General features: G+C 35.5%; 2 protein-coding genes across 3 annotated transcripts; one reads left to right on the forward strand and one right to left on the reverse strand.

Annotated features, from left to right (window-relative positions):
- LOC120117894 lies at positions 1 to 5,222 on the forward strand. Of its 2 annotated transcripts, none has more exons than XM_039138061.1 (9): positions 1 to 76; positions 430 to 875; positions 1,051 to 1,132; positions 1,309 to 1,384; positions 2,020 to 2,097; positions 2,506 to 2,642; positions 3,061 to 3,316; positions 3,887 to 3,950; positions 4,410 to 5,222. In XM_039138061.1, exons 1-9 carry the CDS (start codon positions 66 to 68, stop codon positions 5,036 to 5,038), a joined length of 1,779 nt encoding a protein of 592 aa, XP_038993992.1. In that variant the 5' UTR covers positions 1 to 65; the 3' UTR covers positions 5,039 to 5,222. The 2 variants fall into 2 exon arrangements, with proteins under 2 accessions (XP_038993992.1, XP_038993993.1); XM_039138062.1 differs by having other exon boundaries at positions 430 to 869.
- Positions 5,223 to 5,323: 101 nt separating this feature from the next.
- Positions 5,324 to 10,310, reverse strand: LOC120117896. The gene is made up of 13 exons (XM_039138065.1): positions 10,128 to 10,310; positions 9,411 to 9,495; positions 9,192 to 9,273; positions 8,959 to 9,047; positions 7,904 to 8,221; positions 7,765 to 7,824; positions 7,595 to 7,642; positions 6,710 to 6,842; positions 6,538 to 6,614; positions 6,055 to 6,153; positions 5,901 to 5,971; positions 5,722 to 5,812; positions 5,324 to 5,624 (listed from the first exon to the last, which is right to left on the reverse strand). Exons 1-13 carry the CDS (start codon positions 10,202 to 10,204, stop codon positions 5,514 to 5,516), a joined length of 1,341 nt encoding a protein of 446 aa, XP_038993996.1. The 5' UTR covers positions 10,205 to 10,310; the 3' UTR covers positions 5,324 to 5,513.
- Positions 10,311 to 15,847: the final 5,537 nt, after the last annotated feature.

Here is a 15,847-nt window from a genome sequence, read left to right on the forward strand (position 1 = left end):
TTTGATCTTGTTCTTGTAGTGTGACTTGCATCCTTCAATTTTATCCAAGTCCAAATTAGTGGATCATGAGTGAAAGGTTAGCAGTGAAAAAACTAGATTTGGTCATTTTGTTTAACCTTTAAACTTTATAGGGTTTCTTTTTCATTTATATAATATTTTATTGCTTTTCTCTTATATTTAAGAGAGTAAATTGAATCACGTTTTTGAAGAGAAAACAATTCACTCCTGATTTTGAATTTAATGTTTCATGATAACATACTACTTATTAATTTTAAGAAGAAAATAATAAAAATGCCTGTAACTCTTCCTCTACTAAAAACTGTTCTAAACATGAAACACTAAACACATAAATGGGTCCAAAGCACTGAAAATAATATATCTTGTGATTCATTACATTGTAGTTCGCTAATGAGGGTTCATGTTATGCAGTAATTCAATTGTGGATAATCATGATTTAATTACTCTTCCTGCATCTAGTAATTCTATGTCTGGAAGTGAGAGTGGTGAACTTCGGGATGTGGATGATGGACCCCATCAAATGGATTCTCAATCTAATAATGTTGAGGTTGAAGATGGTGAAGTGAAAGATGAGACCCTGGAGAATGAAGGGGGTATTAGAAACCCTCAGAACCTTTTAAATTTGGAAGCAAAGGTAGACAACACTCTTGCAGGCAATTCATTTGACATGGAAATAAGTGATGAAGAAACTGAAACCCTTAGAGTTGAAAAGAAATTGGATGATGTTAGCTCTGGAGCTCATTCCATATCTTTTACAGTTGAAGAGAAATTGGGTGTCTCTTCAGTGTCTACCGAAAAGCGGCGTCTTGACGTCCTAATTGGAAGTCCCATCCAGAACCACACAATGGATGGTATTTGTATCCTTCTTCTCTGTTATCGTACTTTTCTTTATTGTGTACTCGCTGACTCTAGCTTAAGAACTTTGCCTCTGAAATTGTATGTTTCATAAGCTCAATTCCATATGACAGAAGTAAATATTTCTCTAGAATCTATGGTATGATTGTTTTTGTTTTCCATAATTAAATGTGCCAGCTATATCTGGTGTTAAAAGACCCAGGATGACATTTGATGACCAGCAACCTTCTATTCGTATTGTGTATAATTTCTTAACAAGGTTAGGACTGGAGACTAATTCTGAAAATCAATGAATGAAAATCTTCACGTTTTTATTCCTTTTGTTTAAGTTTAGTTTTGTTTAATAGACTGAAGTAGGACTTGTTAAGATAAATAGTAATTTACTTTCTTTTTAGTTATATTCCTTATTGTTATCTCCCTCTTACCTTTTTCCAGAGCTAGTAAACAGAAGCTTGAGGAACTTTTACAGAAGTGGTCAGAGTGGCAAGCTGAACATGGTTCATCATTGCAAGTATGTTTGGTTGAATTTTTGGTTTTCAGTATTCTACCTCCATTCATCACTAATTATATCCGTTTTCAAATTTTAACCGAGGGAAGATCATTGATTTACCTTTCCTTATCTTGCATGATTTGGAATACCCCATCAACAGGTTGTATATTGTTGTTTTCACCTTGAGGATATCGTATACTTCTATGTTTGAGAATCTAATGCAATTACCGTTTTACAGTACCTGCATTTTATATTGACTTAGGTATCGTTATGGACTTGTGGAGTTCATTCAGAGCATCTAGTCCTTCTAAGAGTGTTCTTTTGTAAGATAAAATTTTGAATTTATTCTTAAAGAGTAACTTCGAAAGAGATGTTATATCTAAACCGGTGTCTCCTACTGAAAGCTGTGTTATAGATGGATGGGTGCATGCATATTTTGTTTGATTGTATCTATGTGTTTTGTTGTGTGTTTGGATGGGTATGTTTTTAGGTGTACTTGTAAAGGAATATACATGTGCATATGTTGATGGATAAATGTATGCACTTGTGGGTGCATAAGAACAGATGTGTATGCATCTGTCCCTTATATTGTTATGTATTGCAGTTTTTCTAATCCTTAACATTAAGTGTAACTGAATCTTATTCAATCTGGTCAGGAAAATGAACCTACAGAATCAGGAGAAGAGACATACTTTCCTGCTCTACTTGTTGGTGCAGAGAAGCCCTCATCTGTGGTAAGCTTGTCTCTAGTCCCCTAGGCATTCATGTTTTGAACTGATGCATGCATTTAGATCTTTGTAGTTGGAATATTTTTTTAGTAGAGGTGCAGTTTGTACCTTTTAGCATTTTTTTTTCAATTAATGTCATTAGAGATCTGCTATGTTGTGTAGTAATTTTTTCATTATCAGAATTTTGAATCGTGAGTGAATTTGTTTTTCTCTTGAAAAAAGTCATTCTATTATTTACTCTCTAAATGGATTTGACATTTCAACCCTTACCATTCCTCCCTTAAAAATTGTAAATTTTATGCACATTAAAGTTTCTCAAGGTCTGTCATTTCTGTTGCAAAAGGGCTCATGGTGCAGTAGAGTTTAGTGTTTTTTCTCAATATTTTAGTTTGATTTTTATTATTGGATTTGTAGTCATTCTGGATTGACAACCAAACAAGGAATCTGCATGATGCGGAGTTCATCCCATTGGACAGTAACATTGTGCCACTTTACGATCGTGGGTTTGCAATGGGTTTGACTTCAGCTGATGCTTCAAGTAATTTGGAAGGGTAAATATCATCTGTGATTCTGTAAATATTGTTTGCCATGTAAATGGATACTGACATGCAAGTTTGTTATAAGCCTTTAGGGCCTATTTTATGTCTTTGCACAACCCACCCAAAAAAAGATAAGAATAATTATGTCGAAAAGCAGCAGTGGTAGGTTGATTGTTAAATCTGTTTATGTGCCAGTCACCTGTCGGAATTATCAAAAACAAAATATATATCATAGCAAGGAGATCTTTTCTTGCCAATTAATTCTATTAAATTCCAGAAGAAAGAGTCTACTAGTTTAGTAGATATAACCATAAGCATGGTGCATCTTGTGTCCTGCATGTCTCTCCTATGTCTATGTCTGTGATTCCACCCTTCCACTTTACATGTTCAATTTTTGTTACCTATTTATGTTTCATGTTGCATGTTGCAGAGGCCTGGAGTTAAAAGACGAGGCTTCCCGTTGTTTCAACTGTGGTTCTTATAGTCATTCCCTGAAGCAATGCCCAAAGCCTCGTGATAGTGTTGCTGTCAACAATGCTCGAAAGCAACACCAAAAGTTCAAGCGTAATCAGAATGCTGCTTCTCGCAATGCAATTCGCTATTACCAGAGCTCTCAAGGTGGAAAGTATGATGATCTAAAGCCTGGTGTTCTTGGTGCTGAAACACGAGAACTATTAGGCCTTGGGGTAATATTCTTCTCCAATTCCATGACTACTCCCACCTGCTCCCTTCTTTTTGTGGTACCTAATGATACACCCAAATATATTGTATGGAAATCAACTAGATTTTGCGTACAGTGCTAAAGTTCCCAGTCATCATACATTTGTAAATTGAAGCTTTCAGTCCCTCAAGTGACCAACATCCTATTTCAAAAGATTTTTCCTGTTTTCATTTAGTTTTATTTCCTCAACTGTATGATTAGCCTTAGTGGCAAGCCTGTCCACTCCATTAATTGGTGCCAATTATAGCTGACGAATGCATTCTGCATTTTTCTTTTGTTCGCAATGGCCATGGACCAATGACTTATTCTACATGGCTATTGAATTACATTATTATTTTGTTCATTATGAGCATGGATTATGGACTTATTCAAGTCACAAAGCAGTAAGAAATGTGGTCATTTTTAAGTTGTTGAAGTCTTATTTGACTGTTATAGATGAATACTAAAGTCAATAGAAAAAGAATTCCATCATTATCTATGGATGAATATATTAACAAGAAGCAGATGTTAATTCCTTGTTTATCTCCTTCCACAGGAGTTCGATCCACCACCATGGCTTAACAGAATGCGAGAAATTGGGTACCCACCAGGATATCTAGGTAACTGAACACATCTCAGCTGAGTTTCAACCTTATTTGAGATATAGCATTGAAACATTTTTGGTAAATAATCATGATTGGAAGAAATTGCAATCTGCCATATCTGAAGGGCCATGCCATTTGCCCCAAGCCCCCAAATATTTTTGGTCGTCTGTAATGTTAACAGATAACAGATGAGGGGTTGACCAATAAACTATAGTCAGTTCCTGCAAATAATTGGAGCAATAATGTCGGAAGGGCTCCACATCTTCAAGAAATGCATGAAGACAAATCTTATTAATTCCTGGCCTCAAATAAAAATGGCTTCCCCTTTTAGCTCTTAAATTCTATCTTCTGATCTAAAACCACCGTGTGTAAGATTGAACCATTGTTTGGCAGTTTAAATTGTGCATTAGCAGCTTAAACTTCATTTACTATTCTCTCATGATACATAAAATTGACTATCTCTAAAACTTTCAGTACCCGAAGACGAGGATGAGCCATCTAGAATTACAATATATGCTGATGCAGAAACTGATGGACACGAAGATGGGGAAATTGCAGAGATGGTGCAGCCTGAACCAAGGATGAAAATGACAGTTGAATTTCCAGGAATAAATGCATCGATCCCTGCAGAGGCAGATGAAAAACTTTGGGCTCCTGGTCATTCAAGTTCCGAATCGATTAGGAATAGGTCACAGTCATCACACTATAGGTTAAACCATTCTTCTGAACCTGGCAGCAGGGGGCTCGAACGAAGATACTATGATGATTATGAAGATGAAGGCCCTCCTGGAGTTGACACTAGAGTTAGCTCATCCTATCCCCCAAGGTATGGTAATCATGATTCTGCTTACAGTTTTCAAAGTCCAAGACAGCCTATTTCAAGGCCGCGTAGCCCAACCTCGGGAAGGTCCTATTATGAGAGGGGTAGAAGGAGCCCCTTGGTATATGAAGATTTTGCTAGTCATGGTTCCTATAGATTTTCAAGACATTCACCAAGTTCTCATGGTTCAGCCAGATATGAAAATGAGATTGATGATGGATTGGATAACAGCCATCAGGAACATTCATCTCGGTCCAGTCATCGATATCACAGTCGATGGTGAACAGCATTGTTGTAACTTCTGATTTTGTCACTAGATATGATTGTTTAGCATCTGATAAGGCCATAACTTGTAAAGGTTTCCAGATAGATGATGGATGCATTGATACTTTTAACACCAGAAAAGTGGGAGGATTATTGTACAATTGATATAGACAGGCCTTAGATGGATTTAAATGGTTTCTTTACCTAGGATGTATTCATGTTGAATTTACTATTGTTCTCTAAATAAGACCTTAATTTTGGACAATTTATCCAATATTTGAATTCATTTGTATCTGCTTATTGTACAATAATCAATATGCTCGTGATTTATACAAATTTGCATCAAACAGACTCAAGTCTGAGATCAAACCAGACACAAGACGTCCTGATCCTCCATGCCATTCTTCCTGATGGAAGCTCAATATCATAGTTCTCCAACGAGGTTAGAGTCTAGCCAACTTACAAGCAAGATCGAGGCAAGAAAACTACGAAGATTACTTTCCCTCGGACTTTAGCTGCCTTCCAAGTAAGAAAAGTCCGATCGAGGTAAGAACAGACAAGATGGTGGACGAATAGACAAGTGCAAGTAATGCTCCCCTTAGTGACTGCATCACAGACTTTTGAGTTTTAGTATCTAGCAAGGGTTAACAATTATGATAAGAATAAGTTCTAATGTAATCCGAGGTTGCGGTTTTCAAGAACCTTAGCTAGAACCAGAGCATTGTCATTTGCATATTCCAACGAACTCTCTGGAACACTTTGGATGCCCTGTGCTATTTGCCATGAAAGGATCCTGGATTTTTTAGTATTAAGAGCTGTTATTTTTAACATTTTTTTTAGAATTTGCTTTGTAGAAATCACAGTGCAAATGAGATACTTACCCGAAAACAAAACCTATAGCAGATCCAATGTTAGCTTTCTCCGATGTTACCTCAACCTGAAGTTCTCCAAACTGTAAGTGGTAAAAGCTTCTCAATGATTTAGACCCATGCAATTGAATACACGACCTGGAACAGGTGGAGAAATGACATCTACCTTAAACATTCTAGTTTCTGTTTTTGGTTGTTCTTCAGTTGTTGCAGATATTGAACTTGCGGACAAAAGTTTTCCAGCTGCATCCATTGCTTTCGCAATCTGCAATGGTTCAATGGAATGTTTTCTTAAATTTTACAACACTAGAAAAGTTTCACAGGGTTAAAACAATTATGATAGGCATGCCCTTGGAGGTAAAAATTTTGAGGAACACTTTTTCAGTCTGTAGGAAAAAGTGAGAATGTTCATAACCGTGTTACAGACTAGAGGCATTGGATGCAAGTATGTGTCAGGCACCGTTATGCTGAACTTTTTCAAAGGTTTTCATACATTTAGAGGACCATACACTCCATACCTAGGTTCAAATATGTATTGGACACAGGTTTCGGAAATGGATACTTTAGGGAAAATGAAAAGTCGAGCAATTTAGGATAAAATAGAAAAGAATACGAGAAAAAGCATCTATTTCCAGGTTACTTGAAATACCTTTTGAAGTTCCCCTTGACCATACTGTCCCATTGACTGGAACCTTCTTCCAGCAGCTACCAAGCGCCTTCCACATGCTAAAGAAGCAAACAGTAGGAAACAAACAAGATTTCAGAGATAAATTTCTTTAAGATTGATATTTAGATGACACTCGCATACGCTTTTTTCTTGCCTGCTTTCGCACTGTCGTTCAAGGAGTTCACCAGTGATGGGAACTTGCTTGCTATTTTGTAGGAAGTTGATGTATCAGCTAACTCCCAAGCTCTTGAGAGATTTAATAATGCTTCTCCCAACTCCAAGCCACACTGGAAAAGATAATTCAAAGAAAGAAGCTGCTTGTGACCAGTTTATTGAACAACATGCCTATTGCTATAATGGAACAGTTTGTCCAATCCAGAAAGCAAGATAGAGAATACGAATTGCTCCTGAATGGGTTTAGGCATCCTATCAAGTGGATTTAGACTTAGTAATGGTGGAAAGGACACACAAGGGCGGTCATGAGCTAGAAACGACACGTTAGCGTTAAGTGTTCAACCTAGAACCAATTGGCAAAGAGTAGATTGACCAAATCTGAATACAAGATCACAATTCACAGGCAACCCTGGACATAATAGATGTGATATAACACTACTTAACACTCATCCCACGTGTGACTCAACAAGGGCCATGGCGGTCTACACGACAACAACCTCACATGAGTTAGGCAAGGAGAACATAACACACATGATCCTAGTTACAAGACCTCGGGAAACCTAAAGATTTAATAGGGGTAGCACCATTAACATGACTATTTAATTGATGTGGGATAACACCATTAACATGAAGATAACTAGATAAGAACCCATTGAAATGACAATGAGGCAACGAAGCATCAACCATTTCTAGGATTATGTTCCATAATTCTTCCTAGAAAAAGATATATGATTTAATCTTCATATAATCTTGCAATTCGTTCTTTACAAATCACCTAAAAGTTTTTCCTTTTTTATATTTTTTGAAGACCAAAATATTAATTCAAGAAATTACGCTACCAATAAAGAGAGTAGAGATAACTAACCTCATCAATCACAGGTCCATTTGAAAGATCAAAAGCTGCATCATTCAACTAAAAACACACATTTATAACACCCCAAAACAACATCAAAATTTACGTGCTTTAAAAAAACCAATGAAAACCCATAAAAATAATATTAATTATATCAAAAGGGTCACTGAATTTCATTTTACATCTAATCGAAGATCACCCGGTAGCTGAGAAAAGTAATCTGAAGGAAGATCAAAGCTATCCTGCAACCATAAAAATGGCATTGAAAAAACAATGCAAATAACAAATTTTGATCAGAAAGGATAGGAATTCAGAACTTACAGAAACATGTTGGAGAATGGTTTGAAGGTCGGGTTCAAGGGACTTGGGAGAGTCTGATTCAGTAAGAGCAAATGGGACGACAAGAGGTTTTGAGATGTGGAGAGTTTTGGAGTTGTTGAAAGTGGTTTTGAAGGGGATAAAGATGGGATTATTGTGAAACAAAACGGCATTAGACGGGCATGGAGCTGAAGGAAAGGTTAGAGATTGAAATAGAGAAAAAGAAGAAGACATGTTTCCAAGTAAAGAGTTATTCAAAGCCAGAAGCTGTTTGGATTTTTTATGGTTTTGGAAGTTAGTTTCTTGGACTTGAATTTTCCTCTAAGTTCACTTGTGGATATGGGTTGGGGTTTCAGTGTGATTAAGGACCCACTGCTGATTTTTTTTTGGATAATTTGTTTATATGTATCATATATATATATATATATATATATATATATATATATATATATTATATTTTATGAATTATTTTATTTTTTTATAATCATATTTAATTTATTGATCGGTTAATTTGTATCGAATATTATTAAGTTCAATTATAAACGGATCTCTTAATTCAATTTTTAAACTCCAAACATTAATTAAATCTATCGCCTTTAAGTTTGGAACGTTAAAACTAAAAAATACTCTAAAAAAAATAAAGACAAAATAATCATTTCATGGAAACAAATTTTAACATAATACCTATTGATAATGTCTATAAATTTCAAACTTTGCATTCTTTTTCATTTTATATAAATACTCCTCTCTAATACTTATACCCTGCATATATTGGGACATAAATTTGAATGTATATCTTTTATATATATTTAAAAATAAACATATCCATACTCATTTGTTCAATACATATCCCCGACACATCTACATTGCATATAACTAAAAACAATGGATTTTTCCTTTTTGGACTTAAAGAGAGAGAATAAATAAGTCGAACAGAAAAAAAAATGCATGGTTAAAAACTTCCACCGATGAAAATGGGAACCTATGAGATACAAAAGTACCGATAACCATGTTTCTCAAATACAATTTTCCCAAGCCTAAACTTGAAAACGGGTTTAACTTACGACCTTCGCCACCTTCCTCTGCTCGAGTTGGCCCATCAATGGGCACTGCATCTCCGTCCAGCTTATTGGAACCATTGCTGCACCTACAGTAGACAACGAAGCAGAAGTTGAGGAGTCGTTGAACACATAATACCGGACACTTATGGTAGAATGCCAACGTTACTGCTAAGAAACATCTATGGTCCGGGCCATAGTTAAAAAGAAAAGAAGAGGAAGAGCAATCTTACCAGCTGAGCTCTCGGCAGACACAACACCCAGTTCATTCTTAGCCGTTGATAGGTAATAAGCCCGTGCATCTCCAAGAGATAGCTTAATAAAGGAACCGTGTTAAGGAAAACAAAACACGTGTCAAAACAAATAAATGGCAACACATTTCTCGAATTCTAATCTGACTCACACGAAAGTTAAGATCTACGAATAAGACACTGCTAGAATATAAAGGATACCGCCATAGCTCTGACAATATCACCGGGACGAAATGACAAACGCATATCCACTTCGTCAATTTCAGTTGCTCTAACATCCTGTTGCCTGTTAAAATAAAGTGTTTTTCAGTTAATGCATACCGCTCTTGAAAGATCTAGCCAGAAGTACATAAAATTGATCAAACATTTGAAAATCTCATGGAATCTATGCAACTCAAAAGTGATGGAAAAACAGCATGTTTAAACTAATAATAGAATGTAAACACCGTCAACAACCAGAGAATTATATTAACACACACACAAACAGATGTAGCAAGGATATGCATGCTAAACTCTTAACAGGAGAATTTCGTAAATCCATTAAGTCTAAATGAACACTTGGCTGTATGGAACAGCTAGCTTCCAAACATGGCGTTTATCACATAAATCATAGGCTACACCAAAATACAAATATCTTGAAAACAAATTGGTTGTACGGCCCCGGGTTCATAGAACCGAAGTACATCATGTGGTTCTAAAAGGAAATAAAACAGTTCTTTCATGTTAGAGAGAAAGGAAAGGTGTAAGTAGTTTTTGGGATAACAAATTCAACAAGGATATTTAAAACTTAAACAGTCCTTGTCAGAAATACTGACTACCCAGTTATTGAAATCTATAACTGAACATGAAAGGATGAAATCATTTTCAAATACGAAACTCAACCGTACTCCTAATAAAAGAGAAAAGAAGACTATGTACCTAATTATACCAGTGAATTTTTCTCTCACGGACTTCAGACCAACACACATGATATCAGCCGAAACTGTCCTAGCCATCACCTTAGTAACCTGTTCTATTCAAATAAAAATCACATTTTGATACCACAGAGTAAAATTAGGCTTGTTATATATAGAGAATCACGATCAATCAGCATCATATTTTCAACCAAAAACTTAAATTTAAGAGTAGCTCTCGGATAAAATGCTTCTTCAAAAAAGATAAATCCAAAACTTACTCGGGCAATGACAACCGAACCTGGCTCTGGTACAAGACCATGAGCTTTGTGACCATTTACTTCCACAATTGATCTCTGTAAATGATTATGATAAAATATGTTCAATAAAAATGTCCAGTACAGTAAACATTATATAACATTAATTTTGATTCTCAGAGCACTAATTGAATTAGAAGTATGAAAGTATGGTTTAAAGTAAGAATTATACCTAGAAGGATTTATACCTACCTAAACATACAAGAATATATTCCATCCCATGGAAGAGAAAAGAGAGAAGAATTTATCTAAGTTAAATCATAAAGCTAAAACCTTTGAGATTATTTCTATGAAAATAATAATAAACATATTGGTAAAAACTGTTCAGAGTAATCTAAATTAAAACCCCAAAAAAATACATTGAGAAACAACATATACTAAACAAGGAAAAGAATTGTGGGTAATATTAATTCAAGCTAAAACCCAGAATTATTATTAATGGAAGAATATAAAAATAACAAGAAAAATATGGGTTAAAACTGTTGTATAAAATAAAGAACCAAAACCTGGTGTTGTTCTGAGACACATTGTACGCTCCTTTCCTTGCTTTCAGCTCGGTGGCTCTTCCCAGTACCTCTCCTGGAGTTACCATCTCATTTGCTTTTTCCATTTTTCTTCTAAATTTTCCTCTTTGAAGCTGTCTTCGCTTGCTGCTGCTGCTTTGTTCTTGGCTGGAGGCTGCTTTTACTAGCCTATTATAAGACTGTTGTTAACTCAATTTTGGTTCCACAATTAAAATAAACTTTTAAACTTTTTATTTATAATAAATATTTTTGAGCGGTTATAAATAAGGGCCTAATACTTCAGAACAGTTGAATAACAGCCTTACAATTTTTTAAATTTGTTCAATTAAAGGCTATCATTTGAGTAGATTATAAAATGTTAGATCCTTATTTGAGCATTCTCAAAAGTGTTAAGCCATTATTTGTTTTTTTAAATGTTAAACTTTTATTTGAGCAATGCTTAAACTTGTAACAACTCATAAAAACTGGGTCCTAATACAACTATTTAACCTATTATATGTGGAGAATAATGTGAGGTAGTGTCAGCTTAGTTCATCGATGAATCCACACCATCCATTTTGGTACATTAGTCAGATTTAATTATGGTTATAGTCAACATTCAGCAATAGCTTTATCGTTTGGATTTAGAACTTTTTTATTTTATAAACAATTTAGGTTTAGAAGTTGGAACCACATGTAAGTTTTCTTTTCTTTTCTTTTTATAAATCTACCTTTAATTTTGATGCTTAAATTATTGTCACACATCACATTTATAAATTTAAGTGTGACACGCATTTATAAAACTTTTATTTAAATGCACACTAAACGAATGACCTAATATTTGAATAGGTCTAATCATATGAGAAATAATTATATTATATTAGTTTTAAATTGTAGATATAATAGTTGTAACCCCAGACACGGTCTGTAAATTAGACCCAAACTTAAATTGTCATATATCTCATTTAGAGATTTTTTTTATATATATTTAAAACAACTTATAAAAACATTAGAGATAATACAAAACAAAATATCGATAATACAACTATATCCAAAACGATAGCAAAATACATGTCACAAAATACAACTGAAAAACATATAGAGATATACGTTCGTACAAAATAAAGTAGTTGATCTCCCCCGACGCCAAATATGCTAGCTTATTGTCTGTTGTTATCTGAAAAATATTAAAATTACAGAATGAGCTAAAAAGCCCAGTGTGCTTCAAACAGTGTATAAAAACATACTAATAAAATATTTCAGTAAAATCAGTTCATCAAACATGTTTGTTTTATTTAAAATATGAACACTATCCCCGTCTGTCACGAACAAAATGTGTAGATTCCCCATAACCATACACCCCGTCACGTCCAGTAAGACCCTGAACACAAAGCCGAGGAGCCTGCAAGTATTCTTCCTCCAACAATATTCCCCCCAATGTCAGTAATAAACAAACATGTATTCAAGTGAAATTGGTGAATAATTCATAAAAACATGAAAATGTTTCATGCATAAAAATCATATATAGAAATACAGAAATCAGATATCATGTAATCAATATTCATAAATCAAGTATCATGTATCATGTCATAACAGTATCATGTATCATGTCATAACAGTAACATGAATTATCACTAATCTAAAACAATTCAAATAATATTTTTAAAACAGTAAAATAACACTGTCATGAAACACACCTGTAACAGTCTGAGAAATCATATAGGGAAGCTTATTACTGGGTTTGTCGATCACGCTCTACTGTAGCGCTAGATCCTACGAATTGGAAAAATTCATATTGGAATCCTAATATAAATAATCTTAATCTTTATTTAAATAATATACGGAAACCTACGGGTAATTCTTGTAGTACGAGGTTCGGGATGATCTGACGCACGAACAACTCCAGACCTAACTGATCCTCGCTCAGGTGAAACACGAGTACCTTCATAAAATATTTTATTGAATCAATTCCTTAACCAAAACTCAAATAAATAATCAAAATATTAAAATACTAAGTCTGTTGGGTTCACATGCTCGATTCGGTGATTTCGGGTCAGAATTTGGAAAAATGAACTTCGGAATCAGATTCAGGACGTCGAAAAACATAAAGTATGGCCTTCCGAAATTTTGAATTCTTGGTCGAAATCAAAGTCAACGATTTGACTGACGATTTAGAGACTTTCGGGTTCGAGTTTGGTGAAACAGACCACAAAAACGGATTCAGAACATCAAAAAATATTAGGATAGATATACTCAAAAAAGATTAACAGCCGTTTAATGGCCGGTCAAAATTGGTCAAAGTTCTGGTCAAAGGTGGTCAACAGATGATCAACAATTTTACACAATTATCACCCTTTTAAGAAATATTTACAAAATATCACCCTTTTCAAAAAAATACTAAAATATCACTTTTTTCAAAAAATTTATGAAAATATCACTTTAAAAAATTACGAAAATAGCACCATTTTTAAAATAATTACCAAATATCACCATTTTCAAAATAATTACTAAAATATTACCCGATCAACGGTCAAAGGTCAACGGTCAGGTCGGGTCGAACCGGTTCGAATCGGTCAAACCGGTTATAAACTAATCAAGCTACGGCCGAGTCTTCTCCACGCACAGTGTCAGCCCGTGGTGGCGTGTGGGACCTCCTACGGCGTACAATAAATCACGAAAAAATTTCTAAAAATTATTTTGAGCGATTTCGAGATACTTACAAAGCTCAGTTCAAATTTTTGAACGGCGAAGAGCTCGATTTCAACAAATCGGAAACTTTGATCGCTTAACCTCCTCACGCGCCGCCGTCTACGGAGACCAAGGATGACACCGACGAACTCAGAATGGCACAAGGAACACGATGGTGTGGGAGGTGTTGAAAACCGAGCGACGATCGGTGATGAATTTAAGATTTTCTCGGCGATGATGCTAAAAAAATTTCGAGACTTTGACTTGAAATTCACGACGTTTGGCAGTGTTTCACTTCAATTAATTTAAGGGGCTTATTCCTCGCTCGATGATGAACACGATGGTGTTTTCAAAACAACGATCGGAGGTCGGACGGAGTCGGGATCGTGGTTGGAAGTTGAGATGCGTGGGGGTAAAAACTTAGCAAATTGTTCTGGTATGAAACCATAATCAATTTGCACACATATAAACAAAAATTCTGCCGACACACTTTGGAAATATTCAATGATTGGTCATTGAATTTCCTTTACATTTTAAAACAGGCTACAAGTTTTAAAAACTTCCAATTAAATCCTCAATTTCGTCAATTTACTTAATTAAATATTTTTTTTCAAATTTTTGGGATGCTACAATTCTCCCCCTCTACAAGAAATTTCGTCCTCGAAATTTACCTTATGAAAATAGATGAGAAAATTGAGCCTTCATTGACTCTAAAGTCTCCCAAGTAGCATCTAAGGGGGTACGATTACTCCACTAAACTTTGACATTGGAATATGCCTATTCTGAAGAACTTGCTCATCTCTCTCTAAAACCTGAACAGGTTCATCCTCATATGACAAATCAGATCTCAGCTCTACCTCATCAACCTGAATGATGTGATCCGGATCTGGACGGTATCGCCTCAACATAGACACATGAAAAACATCATGAATACGACTGAGCTGGGGAGGCAACTCAAGTTGATAAGCAACAGGTCCAATTTTATTCAAAATACGATACGACCCAATAAATCGTGGACTCAGTTTACCCTTACGTCCAAATCTCTATACCTTCTTCCATAAAGATACCTTGAGAAAAACCTGATCTCCAACCTCAAACTCGATATCCTTACGTCATTTATATGCGTATGATTTCTGCCTATCAAATGCCTCTTTTAAGCGATCACGGATCAATCTGACAGTATCTTCAGTCTCTCGAACCAAGTTTGGACCCAAAGTTTTTCTATCATGCAACTCTGTCCAACATATAGGAGTACGACATCTACGTCCATACAGAGCCTCGTACGGTGCCATGCGAATACTTGCCTGGTAACTATTATTGTAAGCAAACTCAGCTAATGGCAAGAAATCTTCCCAAATACCACGGAAATCAATCATACAACCCCGTAACATATCCTCCAACACTTGAATAACTCGCTTAGAATGTTCATCAGTCTAGGGATGAAAAGATGTACTGAAATTCAAACGAGTACCCAGAGCCTCGTGCAAGGCCTTCCAGAACCTGGATGTGAACCTCGGATCTCGGTCAGATATGATAGACAACGGTACACCATGAAGTCTAACGATCTTAGAAATGTACAACTTAGCCAGTTTGTCCAGAGAATAATTAATCCGGATAGAAATAAAGTGCGCTGACTTGGTGAGTCGATCAACAATCACCCAAATAGAATCATTTTTTGAAGGAGTTAGAGGAAGACCAATAACGAAGTCCATCGTGATGCGCTCCCATTTCCATTCAGAAATCTTAATTGACTGTAACAATCCAGATGGATGCTGGTGTTCTGCCTTAACCTGCTGACAAGTCAAACACCTCGCCAAAAAATCTGAAATATTCTTTTTCATACTAGTCTAAAAGTAACGCTCATTAAGATTATTGTACATTTTGTCCCCGCCATGATGCATAGCATAAGGACTACTATGAGCCTCTTGAAGAATAACCCGTCTAAACTCATCATCTTTAGGGACACAGTAACGACCGTGAAAACACAAAATACCATCCTGATCAACAGTATACTCTGAACTCAATCCCTGCTTAACTTGTTTAATAATGGGAAATAATGAGCTATCCAGAAGTTGTTTGGCTTTGATCTCCTCGGCCAAAGTGGGTTTAACCTGCAACTCTGCTAACAAACTGCTACCATCAAATAAACTCAAGTTGGCGAATAAGGCTCTGAGATCTGATAACGCCTTACGGCTCAAGGCGTCTGCCACTACATTAGTCTTCCCTGGATGATATTC

Source organism: Hibiscus syriacus, unplaced genomic scaffold (assembly GCF_006381635.1).
Source record: "Hibiscus syriacus cultivar Baekdansim isolate YM2019G1 unplaced genomic scaffold, ASM638163v2 tig00110322_pilon, whole genome shotgun sequence".
Lineage (NCBI taxonomy): Eukaryota > Viridiplantae > Streptophyta > Magnoliopsida > Malvales > Malvaceae > Hibiscus > Hibiscus syriacus.